This window comes from Meriones unguiculatus, chromosome 10 (assembly GCF_030254825.1).
Source record: "Meriones unguiculatus strain TT.TT164.6M chromosome 10, Bangor_MerUng_6.1, whole genome shotgun sequence".
Classification (NCBI taxonomy): Eukaryota; Metazoa; Chordata; class Mammalia; order Rodentia; family Muridae; genus Meriones; species Meriones unguiculatus.
Genome location: NC_083358.1, coordinates 108,524,249 through 108,539,408, shown reverse-complemented (window position 1 = coordinate 108,539,408; position 15,160 = coordinate 108,524,249). Strand labels below are relative to the sequence as shown.

Below are 15,160 nucleotides of genomic sequence, written 5' to 3'. Positions count from 1 at the left end.
TGGCTCCTTCACTTGAGAACCAGCAGAAGGCTTTAGTCTCCTCATCATGTGGGTTTCTCCATAGAGCTCTTTCATTATCCTCATGACTTGGCAGCTGGTTCTTTTAGAATAAATTATTCAATATAGACAGAGGGAAAGAAATCACGATCACTTTTGATATCCTAGTCTTATAAGTTACACAGTCACTTCTGCCATATCTTAGTTGTAAGAAGTGAGTCATTAAGTCCAACCAAGTCTGAAGGGAGAGAAGTATTATTGATTTGTAGACATACTTGTCCTGTGGTCTAATATTGGCTACTGTCAAGTTTCATGTTGATTAGCTTAATGCTCATGTTAAAAAGGAAATGGGTCTGAAATTCTACTGAGCCAGCATCCTTTGAACCCTTTCTCACATTAGTGTCAGAGATCCAAGGAAATATTTTGAAAACCACATCGTAACATCAGGTCTTTTTCTAACCCAATTCACACACACACAAAAAATAGGGTTGATCTATAAAATGACAGAACTCATAAAGAGCAATAATGGACACACATTCTATAGGTAGTGGACTGATTTCTGTTGCTGTCTTTTGTATGATGACTAGTAGAAAACTGTTGTGGTTTAGGGTGTTGGGTGTTGATTAGTCAGGCATGATTGTCTATAGAATATTTATGTGTGTTGTTTTATCTCATTTTCACTCTCCTTTAACAGAATAATACAACAGATCTTTGCAGGATTCTTTGCAAATTCTGCAATTCCTGGATCTCCACACCCCTTTTCTTGGTAAGTAACCATTTTTTGTATTATACTGCTTGAGTAGTACTATTTTAGATGCTATCATGTCTGTACCATAGTGAAAGAAAAACCTGCATAGGTGAGTATGTGGATGTGCCTGGGATGTTAGACTTTTTTTTTCTTTTTGCGAGCTCCAGACTCAGTCAGAACTAACTTTTCCTTGTTGATGCTCAGGACAGCTGTCCTGATCCCCTAAGATAATGCTGGACGTGCGTGATTGCCTTTCTGTCTCAGTCTGAGGGTTATGGAAGGGAATGGGATGGTCCCTGCCAGGCCTGGGATCTTCTTTGCAAGTTTTTCTTATGAACCACACAGGAAGATTTTGTGCTTTAAGAATTCCTGAAGTTGATAAGATAACATTTTACTTTCTTCTCTCAAAGTAAGAAAGTTTCTCAGAGCCAACCAAAGACACATGTAGCTCAGTATGAGAGTAACACTTAGGCGTGGTAGGGACTACGGACAGTATCTTCCTAGAACAGCCTTTCCTCCAGTTATAAGCCATTTCTAATGTCGGTACAGAAGAGTTTTCTGTTCAGTCCTTCCCCACACCTACTTTTTACAGGCTCTGGGTACTAAGTGTGGGCTAGCTAGAGCCTGTTCCTATCATCCAAGGTACTGCACCAAGAAAGAAGTCCGGCCAAGTCCCTCTATATGTGCTTAGCTGTAACTCACAGGACTGCTGTGGCTGCTTCTCTACCAGAAAGACCTTATTGTGTAGGTCACATGTGGCCTCTTTGAGCGGGGGAAGTCTGCTGTAGATTTGGGCCAGTCCAAACACACACTTTTCTTAACCCATAGGTAGTGAGCTCTTTTTGCTCTTAGGCGTCCTGTGGCATTTGAGATGGCATCACGTTTTGTTCCAGTTAGGCTAAAATTTGTTGAGAATAAAAGCATATCTCTAGATAATGTTTGACCTTTCAAATACAGAGAATTTCTTTGCCTCTAACTTAGAGGACTAGTGACTTTCAGCTGAGAGAGCAGTGCCCTTTTGCTAGATCCCCTGCGGTGTAAGGCAGAGCCTGGCCTCCCCCCTAATCCTGTCTGTCTCATCTCATGTATAGGAGCGGGATGCTGCACTCCAACCCTGGGGACTATGCCTGGGGTCAGACAGGGCTTGATGCCATTGTAACCCAGGTGAGGAGCTGCCTTTTGAGAGGGCGTCTGTTTGATGTGTCTCATGGTTCCACAGGCTTCCTGCATTCCTTCTGCTACTTTCTGAAATGGCAGTCCCTCTGCTTTCACTGATAGTGTGAGCTTTTGAGTTTCTGTTTTTACTAAGCGATGGATGGGCTGTGGGTGTAGCATAGGTTCCATGCTCCTGTTAGGCATATGGGGTTTCTAGAGGATGACTTTAACTCTGGAGGAAGTAAAAACTTCTCCTGTAACAAGCAGTTCATTGGAATTTGTCCTCTTGTCCAGTCCTGTGAGGAATGGATGCCTCATGGAAAAATAGGGTCTCCCTTGTTGAAGCAGGGATTTCTGCTAGATGGAGCAAAGTAGAGGAAGGAAGCAGAGACGAGATCTTCCATGCTGTGTGTAATTGCTTCAGTTGTTTATGCTCATTTTAACCTGAAAGGTTTTCATTTCCCTGTGGGCCACAGAGAATAGAAAGCATGTTGTTTATTTATAAGTCTTCTTGTAGATAGTAATATACCCAATTTCTTGGCTTTTTGCTGCTTTCATACTCCCACCCCTTCCTTCTGACTGAATGAAATTTTGAACCAGTTTGCTATTGCTTTTTATTAACCTGGAATTTTGTTCAAATCATCACAACTCTTTTAGTATCTTAAATTTACTTTATGCTCAAAGGTGGGCTGTTCCGTTATGAGTCTGTCTCAAGTGTCACTCTGACATTGTAAAGCAGCTGTGAGTGTTCCAGCACCGGAAGGAGTCCTGCAGCAGTTAAGAGCAGCCAACATTCTTAATGCCTACACTGTTTGTTCTCAGCTGGAATGTTTCCCTCTCTAGTCACTGAGATAATGATCGTTGCTGCTGTTTTCTTTCTGTAGCTTCTAGGACAGCTAGAAAACACAGGTCCCCCTCCAGCTGACAAGGAAAAGATCACTTCTCTCCCAACAGTGACAGTAACTCAGGAACAAGTTGGTAAGCTTCTTTTCATTTGTTCTGCCGTCTTATAACATCTAATCTAACGCCCAGTACATTTCTAATCTAAACCTATGGTCCCCTAACATTCCTGTGTGGCTACCAGCTATGGAGGGCCTAGTTGGCCTGCCTGCTTTCTAGGTCCCGTAAGAAATAAAGAGATATAGTTATTTTTATAAAGCTCGATTATATTCGGTAAAAGTACTTACTAACAAAACTCACTAAGTCATTTAAAAAGCTGTTGAAAATAATGTTAGGCAAAAAAAAAAGAAAATAATGTTAGGCACATGATACCATAGGGAGGAAAAGAGGACAAACAAGAGGATAGGGTTTGTTTCACATAAGGTCCAGTCAGGTAAATAGAGAAATTGTTTGAAAACTTTCTACCACCTAAAACCTCTCATAAAATTTCTCCTGCAGTTTGAAGGTTTTCTGAACAAATCCCCTCTCTACCCTATCTGGTCAGACTCTGCTGTACACATCAGACACCATTCCAGAGCTAATAAAAGAGCAGTTTCTATCTGACGCAAATGTCATAGCCATGCTTCACCGTTCTGAAGGAGTGAGGGTGTAAGAGCTTTTAGGGTGGTTCTTCTGAAAATAATGTGCTAGATAAAGTGAAAAGGAGAGAGAACCGAAAAAAAAAGTTAGGGAGACTACTAGAAATACACCAGCATTTCTGGGGGTTCAAGTGATGGTAGCAATGCTGACAGAAAGGAAAAGGTAGATTTAGAAGTGTAATTTTGAATCATCGTGGAGGAATAAACCTTTAATCCTAGCACTAGGGAGGCAGAGACATGCAGATCTCTGAGGTCAAGGCCAGCTTGGTCTACATAGTAAGTTCTAGGCTAGCCAGAACTACATAGTGAGAGACTAAGAAAAAGGGAAGGGAAGGGAAGGGGAGGGGAGGGGAAGGGGAGGGGAAGGGGAAGGGGAAGGGAAGGGGAAGGGAAGGGAAGGGGAAAAGTTCAACTTGAGGGAGGGTGGGATTGGGAGGAGAGGAGGGAAGGAGCTACAACTGGGATACAAAGTAAATTAATTAATATAAAAAATAAAAAATTTAATTTAAAAAAGGAGGCAAAAAATTATTAAAGAGGATTATAAGGTTCCAGAACTTTATAAAGGTGACACTGCCACCATCAGGTGATGGAGAATCATGAATTGGCCCTGGTCCCCATGAGGAGATGCTGTGAGGGTTTTAATTCCAAATTTATTTATTTTGAGGTGCTAGCTGAGAGTCCAGGAAGAGATGATTGGCGCTTGTCTTGAAGTTGGTATTGGGGGAATTGGCTGGTGGTGAAGTTTTGAGTGTTTGGATTAGGTTAAAATTAGGGTGCTGCCTGGAAGGCTTCTGTAGTAGACTTGACATGAGAAGGGAAGCTGGAGTTAGCGGGAAGGTGTGAGATGGAAAGGAAGAAAGGAATCTTCCAACTGGTGGTCTTCCTCCAAATGCCTCCTCCTTGCCCATCGCTAGGGCCTGGAGCACAACTCATTATATTCTCGACCAAACTTCTGCAATTCACAATTTGCTACTTAGAGCTTTCACTGCAGTAGCCATTTCCTCCAAGGGAAAAGGCTTCCTTTGACTGGTTTGGAGTCCTGAGTACACTTGTCCTCTGTGATTCTGTACCATCTCCTGGTACAGCCTTTATAATTAACAGCTTTAAAGGACCCTGGAACAGCCATACTGAAAATGGCACAGTAAGGAAAAGAATAGGATAAAGGTGGTCAAGACACTGAATAGACACCACTAAGGGTGCTGAGAGAGCCCCTGGGTTATGGCGCACAGGTTGCCGCCGTTTTCTAGGCAGAGGCTGTCACACATTTGGGAAGATGTTTTTCTTATTTAACTTAATAGACAAATGCGTTTCTGCTTACCTATTTTTTTTTTTATTTAGAAGATTATGTTTATTTTGTGTCTGTATGCACATGTACCACAATGCCTGTGTGGAGGTCAGAGAGTAACATGTGGGGGCTGGTTTTATTCTTCCACCATGTAGGTCGCAGGGATTGAACTCAGGTCATCAGGTTTGGTGGCAAGCTTTTTCATTCTCTTAGCAACCTCCCTGGGCCAACTCTCTGCTAACTCTTCTAACCTGTTACACTAAAAATTGGGTTTATTATATGATTCTCTTAGGTCTATTGGGGTTGGCCCTATTTGTTTCTATGTCATTATCATTTCTGTCTCCATTTTGAATAGAATTCATACTTGTCTGTCTACCACTTAGATGTAACTTCTCCATCCCCCACCCCTTGATGTTTGTTTGAGAGGTAGACTTTATAGCCCAGGGTGGCCTCTACTTGCCATGCTTCTGCCTCCCTCGCCCTGAGGGTATATATAGGCCTGCACCACAGGCCAAGCTCCTGGCTTTTCTTCTTTCTTTTGCTTGTTGCTTTAAAGCACACATCTTCCTCCCACAGATACGGGTTTAGAATGTCCAGTATGCAAAGAAGATTACACAGTTGAAGAGAAAGTCCGGCAGTTACCCTGCAACCACTTCTTTCACAGCAGCTGCATTGTGCCATGGTTAGAATTGGTGAGTACAGCCAGCTCTGACCTGCGGCAAGCAGCTGGCAAGTTACCTGTTGGTTGGGGTGAGACTGGGCCAGAGGAAGGATGTAGTTGCAGTTCAGAGAGCCAAATAGGTCAGATGTTAGCCTCCCTGGCTGCTTTTATTAACTCTTTGTGGTGCTTCTAACCAAAGGAAAGTGAACTGTAGCACACAGACCACTGTGGCGTGCCAGCCGGTTTGGTAAATACAGCAATTCTGAAGCACATTTAGCAGACTGTGGCTGTTCCTGTGCTCACTGGCCCGAGTTGAAGAGTTGTACCACAGTTGGTATAACCTGCAAAGCCTAGAACACTTACTCACTGTCCCTTTAATGTAGATGAGTGCTCTATATGAATGTACACCTACATGCCAGAAGAGAACATCAGATCCCAATATAGTCAGTTGTGAGCCACCATGTGGTTGCTGGGAATTGAACTCAGGACCTTTGGAAGAGCAGCCAGTGCTCTTGACCGCTGAACCATCTCTTCAGCCCTAATTTTAAATATTTAATCGTGTGTAGTAGGAATGGGTATTTACACATGAGTACAGGTACCCTTGGAGGCAAGAAGAGGTATTGGATTCCCTGGTGGCCTTGGGTTACAGGCACTGTAACACATGGGTGCTGGGAACTGCACTCTGCTGAGCTTTTCTCCAGCCCCTTCTCTGTCCCTTGAAAGAAAATGTTTGTTTAATCTCATCGAGACTACATGAAGAAATGGTTGATAGTTACCTTTGTTCAGGTCACATTGGCAGTTAGTTTTGCTTGCCATTATAAGTTAGCTTTTATTAACTTCTTGGCTTAGAATTCTGTCCACTCTGCTTAAAATGCTATCCAGGAGATATCCTGGTATGGTACCTTTTTAGTTGTCAAGTCATGATTTATTTTATTGTTTTGGTGGTACTAGGGCCTTGTGAATGCTAGGCAGGTTCCCTTAAATCGTAATTTTGGGTTTAGTGGCATGTGGGTACGCAGGCTTCTGTGTGCATGAGGAGGCCAGAGAGCAGCCTTAGATGCTGCTCCGTAGGGGCTACTCACCTTACTTTCTTGAGACAGTGTCTCTGGGTGGCTGACCTGGAACTTGAAGGTCAGATGAGACTGGCTGGTCACAAACGCCAGGGATCTGTGTGTCTGCCTCCCCAGTGACGGGATTACAAACCCCTATCACTGGCACTTTACATGTTTCCATTTGTTTGTAAATTCTTACTGACTGAGCCATCTCCCCAGCTTGATTTGGGGCTTTGGTATGAGTGTTTGGTATTCCTAGCTTCTCAGGTCATAGTGTTTACATGGACTGATCTCATTTTGTTTCAGCACGACACATGCCCAGTATGTAGGAAGAGCTTAAATGGTGAGGACTCTACTCGGCAAACCCAAAGCTCTGAGGCCTCTGCAAGCAACAGATTTAGCAACGACAGCCAGCTACACGACCGATGGACTTTCTAAAACTAACGACCTCACCTGAACCAGGGCTGCCTGTATTAATTAGTCTTGTTATCATAGCTGTAAATTGTATCAAAACTAAACAAAAAAACAAAATAGTAGATGGATTTAGGAATCATGTAAGAAATCCCAACCCATAATATTAATGCAATGAGTGTATTTCTTCTCTAAATTTAAAGTTAAGACCTACAGATGGAATTGTGTCTACAGCCAAATGCCTCCTGTTCCTGAATTGAGTGATACTTTTATAAGTGTGAAACTTAATTATGTCAGTTTGCTCCTGCCTGAGTAGAATCAATTCCTTAAAGTCTAGCTAGGGTTCTGCTGTCCTGTTGTCTTGTAATGGGTGTCTCTACCTCCTTCCATCTCTACCCCACCATTAGTGGATCTTGCAGCAAATAAGAAGATCCAGAGCCCTGTGCTCCTGTTATAGAAAGTCTCTTTGTCTTAACTGTACAAGAGTTCCTACTCTTGACCACATTAGCAAGGTAAGAATAATTCAGGAGTCTGAGACTCTAATACTGTTTTGTCTTGATCTCCAGAGAGCAAATCAAGGAAAATCACAGTGGAAAGGGAAAGTGGCCTGTCATCGGATACTTTGATTTTCTTAATTCAGGAAGTACAGTTCCCCTAAAAACCGACATGGCATATCTTAGTCTTGGGTTGGTAGAAATCTGATTTTGGTTCCTTTTTGGTATTAAGTTGAGTAGTATATAGTCATGGAAAGACAGAGGTTGGAAATCTTTACTACTGAAATGTTTTTTAGTGACTATCAACTCACTGTTTACTGTCTTTCATACTAGGGACCTTACAATAATTTTCTTCAGAAAAATAGGATTATTTTATTACCGCTTCTATTCTAGTTCAGAGTTTTGGTAATTCACTGTTTAGGAATTAAAATTTTATGTTGTCTCATTTTAGTTTGTAAAGCTCATTTTTCATGTCTGAAACTTTTCCTGTTCTGTTCAGTTCTAGCTGTACTTGGAATCAATCTGATTAATGTAATAATCATGCCCAAAACAACTTAGTCTGGGAAAGGTAGACCTCGCTTTAAGTTCTAACAATGCCCATACATATGCTTTGTACGTGTTTAAAGCTGAATAAATGGAGATTGTTGAGATTGTTGTTGAGCATCAGCATCTCAGAAGGACATGACGGAGATATCCGTCAGCTGTTGGTGTACCAGAAAGGGCACTAAAGGTGTGCAGGTAGGTCTATTTGTAGCATGACATCAGCATTTCACAGTTTAGGGCAATCAGGACAAGTTCACTACAACTTGCTGTGTCTCTTTATTGGCTAGAAGTCCTTTCCCGCTTTTTGATAACTCACACTCTGATTTGGGGTGAATGTGTGGGTATTTTATACTTTTTTAGAGGATTAAGAAACTGGGAAGGAAAAGGAAAAATGGCAGAGTGGCCTACTGAACTAATAACCTGCCCCTAAAGGTTGTGGTCAGAGGTATGGTTCAAAAACCAGCCCTGGTGACATGGGTCCTCCAATCCCAGCTATCTGGGAGGCTGAAGCAGGAGGAAAACAATCTAAAGGTTTGCCTGGGCTTCATAGTGAGCTCAGAGCCAGCCTAGACCTTTTAGTGAGACTATTTCAAAATAAGTGAAAGAAAAGAGGCAGCGTATATTGCTTCGTGTGGAGCACTTGCCTGGTTTGTATAATGACCTGTGCTCAACCCCCAGTATTCCCAAAGTGTGTATGTGAGCACACACATAATTAAATTGCTTAGAGGAGATGAAAATGTTTTCTTATTTCCTCTCATGCTATGCCTTTGTAGGGGGTGTTTCTTTGGGGGGGTGTGTGTGATCTGTTTTATTGTGGTTAGTCCATAAAATATAGTCAGAAAATACACAATGACTTTGGATTGGGAGAAGAATGAGGGTAAATGAGAATTATGTTAAGACTGTTTGATTGCTCACCTGTAGGAAGCTGTATTGAAGTTGGAGCATATTGCAGTTTCTGAGTAATACATTATCAGTTGTCTCAGAAAGATTTTGATAGCTCAGAAGTATTCATCTGTTCACTGTGTCCAGAGATGCCAAGGCAGACAGTTGTGTTTCCAGTTACATTTGGGGATCTAGAACTAGAAATAAGGGATCTAGGCTAGGCTGGGATCTGTCTCTCTCTTGCAGTTACTACATAGACTCCATTACTTTCAACTTTCTGTGGTCTCTAAGAGAACATAAAGCCATTTTACTGTTTCCCAGACTTGTCCTACTCAATTTTTAGTGTTCTATAGTGGGAGGCACCTCAGATTTCCAGGTTAGTTTATGCTAAGGAATTAGGGTTCTTCAGACAAACAGAACCAGAAATTGGCGCTTTTCCTCGCTGCCCAGGGATAAATCCATAAGGCATTGTTCTTGATTTTCATCATAACTTAAAGGAAAACACAATGTCGGGAGCCCTTGATGTCCTGCAGATGAAGAAGGAGGATGTCTTCAAATTCCCTTCCCCAGGAACCCACTTAGGTGGCACCAGCCTAGACTTTCAGATGGAGCAATACATCTGCGAAAGGAAGAGTGATGGTAAATACATCATAAACCTGAAGAGGTCGGGGGAAGTTGTTGCTTGCAGCTCGGGCTGTTGCCATTGAGGACCCCGCTGATGTCAGCTTCATCTCCTCCAGGAGCACTGTCCAGCGAGCTGTGCTGAAGTTTGCTGCTGTCCCTGGGGCCACTCCAATTGCTGGCCATTTCACACCTGGGACCTTCACTAACCCTATCCAAGCAGCCTTCAGGGAACCATGGCTTCTGGTGTTGACTGATCCCAGGGCTGACCACCAGCCCCTCACGGAGGTCTCTGCGTCAGCCTGCCCATCCTCACTCTGCGCAACACAGATTCTCCTCTGCGCTGTGTGGACCGTGCCGTCCCATGCAACAACAAGGGCGCTCACTCAGTGGGTCTGTTTTAGATGCTGGCCTGGGGAGTACTCCGCATGCATGTCACCATCTCCCGTGAGCACCCGTGGGAGGTTATGCCTGATCTTTACTTCTACAGAGACCCAGAGGAGATTGAGAGGGAGGAACAGGCTGCTGCTGAGAAAGTGACCAAGGAAGAATTCCAGGGCGAATGGACTGGTCCACCTCCTGAGTTCACCACCGCTCAGCCAGAGGTGGCAGACTGGTCTGAGGGTGTGTAGGTGTAGTCTGTACCCATCCAGCAGCTCCCTCCTGAAGACGGGAGTGCCCAGCCAGCCACTGAGGACTGGTCAGCAGCTCCCACAGCACAGGCCACCGAGTGGGCTGGAGCCACCACTGAGTGGTCCTGAGCTCTTCTGCAGACACCTGAGCAAAGGGAAGAAAGGGGGAAGGAAATAAAGTTCCTAAAAGCTGAGAAAAGAAAGGAAAAAAGAAAAGAAATTGACTTGTGCAGTGATGATGGCTAAGCAGTCCCAGGATCTTCAGTGAGCCGGTGTGAGCTCTAGGGGAGCAGCGAGTGTGGTTGTAGTCCAGGTCTAAAGGCCTGCACACAAGAAAAACAGCAATATATATCTAGTCTGAAAGCCAGCAGACCCAAGGGGAGTTGGTTTAGTTCCAGCCCAACAGGCAGGACAGACAGACCTCCCAGCTTAGACATTTGGGTAGGAGGAATTAAAGCACCCCCTCACTTGAGAGAGAATAGCCTTTTTGTTTGGGCTTGAGAGTAATATGCTGCTTTTCAGCCAACGGAGTCAAATGTTAACTTTATTCAAAACTGCCTTCGCATAAACACTAGGAATGATGTTTGACTGAGTATCTGGGCCTCCTAGTCAGATGGCTACATAGCCATTGCAGGGAGGGAGCATGGAAATGATGGCCTGGAGTGATTTTCATGCTGTGTGAGCAAAACTTAATTTCTGGTAAATAATGTAGGTTGGCCTAGAGACTGCAGTGCAATGACATAGAGTATTTGCTTAACTTCTCTTTAACTTGGCAGTAAGAGGTGTCTTCCATTCTAGGAGCGAACAGAAGAAACATTTTATATTCTTTGTTCTAACACCAGAATGTGAGCTGGGGTTAAAAGCTTATTTTCATAATGCTGTATCCTTAAATATGAAACAGTTTAGATACGGTGCCCACATCAGAAGACTAGTAGTATCTTAGTTTCATTTCAGTTGCTGCAATGGCAAAAAAAGCACTTAGGGGAAGAAAGATTTGTTTGCCTTGTAAATTTCAGGGGGTAGTCATGGCTGTGGGGAAGTCAAGGCAGAACTTGAAGCAGCTAGTTACATGCTTAGTTGAGCAGGGAGAGAATACAAACATGCATGCCTGCTTGCCCAGTTAGCTGCACCCCGCTTTGTTCTTACAGCTCAGTGCCCAGTACATGAAATGTGCCGTTTGCATTTGGGATGGGTCTTCCCACCTCAGTTAACCAATTAAAAGAAATGTTTCAAAAAAAAGAAAGAAAGAAAGAAAAAAAAAGAAATGTTTCTTATAGAACTGTCCCTAGACCGACCTAATCTAGGCAATCCCACACTGAGGCGCTTTCCTCAGATGAGTCCTGCTTGTGAGAAACTGACAGTTGAGAAGAAGTATCATGAGACCTTTGTATTGGTGTTGATGCTCTAACCTTTGAATTCTAGGCAGAGCTCAGCAGGTTTTTCTATTCTGATTTTGCTTGTTATATATGTTAGAAATAAACACTTCTGTATTTGTATAGATAGAGATATCCTTATCCACTACTCTGAAACAGTTAGTTGTTCATTCAGACCATGGTAGACTTGAAAGCTGGGAAACTATGTAGGCTAGAGTCTTGTTGCCCTCCCAGGGACTAATTGCTGTTCTAATTTTTCAGACAGCTTAGTCAAACCCATTTTCCTATTCATTACTATCTTAGGTTTTTTTTATTAAATTTAATTTTATTTATATAATTATTTATTTATTACAGTTTATTGTATCCTTGTATCCTTGCTGCAGCCCCCTCCCTCATCTCCTCCCAGTCCCACCCACTCTCCCTCTTCTCCCCCTGATAGAGGAGGACCTCCTCTCCTTCTATGTGACCATAGATTATCAGGACTCTTCAAAGATGATTGCATCATCTTCCTCTGTGATCAAACAAGGCTGTATTCCCCGGGAGAGTTAATCAAAGAGCCTGCCACTGAGTTCATGTCAGAGACAGCCCCTGTACCCTTTACTAGGGAAACCCACTTGGAAACTGAGCAGCCAGTGGGCTTCCTTTGACCAGGGAGTCTAGGTCCTCTCCATGCATGGTCCTTGGTTGGAGTATCAGTCTCTGCAGGCTCCCCTGGGTCCAGGTACTTTGGCTCTGTTCTCCTTGTGGAGTTCCTATCTCCTCCAGGTCTTTCTATCTCCCTCTTATATCATAAGTGTTTTTTCATGACCAAGGAAACTTATAAGAGAAAGCATTTAATTTGGGGCTCATGATTCCAGAGAGAGTCCATCATTGTGGATGTCATGGCTGCAGGCAGCAGGTATGGAGCTGGAGCAATAGCTGAATGCTTGTATCCTTATTCTCAAGAAGGAGGCAGAGAGAGCTAATGGAGAATGGTAGACTTTTGAAACTGCAAAGCTGGCCATCACTGACACACTTCTTCAACAAGGCCATATTTCCTAATCCTTCCTGGAAGCTCCACCAACTGAGGACCAAGCACTCAAGTCTGTGAGCTTGTGGAGGTCAGTTTCATTTAAACACCACAGTTAGTTTGGCCAGGTGGAATTGGGGAGCTGGATGTGAAGTGCAGAGAAATGTACACTTAGCCTCATCTCCTGGGTCTTTAAAGTGTGAGGGCTGAGTTGCTGCAAGGAAGGAAAATGAATGACATGGTATTTAAAATTAAATTTCCCCAGAGTTCCTATTTTCAAATTATATGAAACGTCGGGAAACTGGAAAACTTCAGGATGACATGCTATGTTTGTATGTATGTTGCTATGTTTAACTCACCCTTTTCTTACAATAATGTTTTAGTTTATCAGAAAAAGCAATTTCTTGCCTGGGGAAGATGGCTTAGGAGTTAAGACCTCATATGCTCTCCCACCTGTGCAAATATGACTTGCAAATTTTAAGAAAAGTGCATGTGTATACACAAACACACCACAACCACCACAGCAACAACAAAATAATAGGAATCAACAATCACTAGTCATTGATATTTCTCAATATCAATAGTCTCAATTAGAATAACAGAATGAATTTGAAAACTCTATCCTGCTACACCTAAGAAACACACCTCAACATCAAGGATAGACATCACCTCAGGGTAAATGGATGGGGAGGAAAAATCAAAAAGCATTCTAAGCAAATGGATCTAAGAAGCAAGCTGATGTAGCCAATTCAATATCTATCAAAATAGAATTCAAAACAAAACTAACCAAAAGAGATGGAGAAGGATACTGCATACTCATCAAAGGGAAAAGCCACCAAGATGACATTTCAATTCTTAACTTCTGTGTCCTAAACATAAGGGAAAGTGTTTGTAAAAGAAATACTACTGCAGCTTAAATCACACATTGACCCTCGTCCACTGATGATGAGAGACTTCAGCACCCACTCATCAATGGATAGGTCATCCAGACAAAAACTGAACAAAGAAATAATGGAACTACAGACATTATTAACCAAATGGACCCAATAGATAGCTACAGAACATTTCACCCAAACAAAAGAATATACCTTCTCTGCACCTCATGGAACTTTCTTCTGAATTGATCACATATTCAGATACAAAGTAAGTCTCAATGGAAACAAGAACATTGAAATAACTCCCTGTGTTCTGTCTGACCACCATGGATTAACAAACAAAACAAAAACAGAAAGCTTATATTCATGGAAACTGAACAACTCTAGTGAATGAAAAATGGGTCAAGACAGAAACGGAGAAATTAAAGACTTTCTAAAATTCAATGAAAATGAATATACAGCATACCCGAATTTATGGGACACAATGAAAGTGGTGCTAAGAGTTCATAGCAGTAAGGAGCAGTTTCAAACTAGCAACTTAACAGCACCCTTGAAAGCTCTAGAACAGAAAGAAGCATACCCAAAAGTAATAGATGGCAAGAAATAAACAGGTTTGAAATCAATAAAATAGAAACAGAGAACAATACAAAGAATCAATGAAACAAAAGGTTGGTTCTTTGAGAAAAATCAGCAAGATAGACAAGCCTCTATGCAAGGTAACTAACAGAATGAGAAAGAATATCCAAGTTAACAAAATAAAAAATAAAAGAGAGATGTAACAAGAGGAAATGCAGAGGATCATAAAGACATACTTTAAAATCCTGTACCTCATCAAACTGGAGAATCTGAAATAAATAATTTTCTTAATAGACACCACCTACCAAAGTTAAACAAAAATCAGATAAACAATTTAAACAGACCTATAACCCCTAAGGAAATAGAAGCAGTCATTAAAAGTCTCCCATCTAAAAAAAAGGCCCAGGTCTAGATGGTTTTAGTGCAGAATTCTACCAGTCTATTAAAGCGGAGTTAAGGCCAGTACTCCTCAAATTATTCCATAAAGTAGAAACAAGGAATATTGCCCAGTTCATTTTATGAGGAAATGGTTACCTTCATACCCAAACCCCATAAAATTTCAGACCAATTTCCATTATGAATATAAGCACAAAATACTCAATAAAATACTTGCAAATCAAATCTAAGAACACATGAAAAAGATAATCCACCATGATCAAGTAAGCTTTATTCCAGAGGTGCAGGATGGTTCACCGTCTGTAATAGAAATAAACTGAAAGAAACACACACATAATCATCTCATTACATGCAGAAAAAGCCTTTGACAAAAGTTCATGCCCTCTCACAATAAAAGTCCTGGATAGATTAGTGATACAATGGACATACTTAAACACAAGGCAATTTACAGCAAGCTTATAACCAACATCAAATTAAATGGAGAAAAACTCAAAGCAATTCCACTAAAGTGAGGGACAAGACAAAGTTATTCATCCTCTCCAAATCTATTCAATGTAATACTTGAAGTTTTAGCTAGAGCAATAAGACAACTGAAGTAGATCAAGAGAATACAAATTGGAAAGAAGTCAAAAGTATTATTTGCAGGTGTAGGTGCTTTTTAAAAAATCTATTTGATTTGGGTTCTTATATGTCTACCTCCCTTCCAACCTTTATCCGTTCTAATCCCTTTCAACCCTGCAACAGTAGGTAGGAGAGAAAAAAAGTTAGAGGGGGAAGGGGCTGCATCTTTCTCTTTAGATTACGTCCTGCTGTTTAGGACTTAGTTCCCTGGGGCAAGTCCAGTCTTCATAAGGATATCCAGCAGTCCAGCAAACCAGCAATAGTGAAAGCACCGCAGGATGAACCGGCAGC

At 42.0% G+C, this 15,160-nt stretch overlaps 1 protein-coding gene and 1 pseudogene across 2 annotated transcripts in view; both read left to right on the top strand.

The window, feature by feature from the left end:
- The window catches only part of Rnf115 (ring finger protein 115), a 62,638-nt gene extending 54,649 nt beyond the window's left edge, over positions 1–7,989 (top strand). For both annotated transcript variants that reach the window (XM_060393048.1, XM_021656144.2), the window contains 5 exons: positions 692–763; positions 1,837–1,909; positions 2,785–2,878; positions 5,300–5,415; positions 6,743–7,989. In XM_060393048.1, coding sequence (XP_060249031.1) covers positions 692–763; positions 1,837–1,909; positions 2,785–2,878; positions 5,300–5,415; positions 6,743–6,874 — 487 coding nt within the window. In that variant the 3' untranslated portion in view covers positions 6,875–7,989. The remainder of the gene's footprint in view (positions 1–691; positions 764–1,836; positions 1,910–2,784; positions 2,879–5,299; positions 5,416–6,742) is intronic.
- A 1,098-nt stretch (positions 7,990–9,087) lies between these two features.
- LOC132656975 (small ribosomal subunit protein uS2-like) lies at positions 9,088–14,698 on the top strand (annotated as a pseudogene).
- Positions 14,699–15,160: the final 462 nt, after the last annotated feature.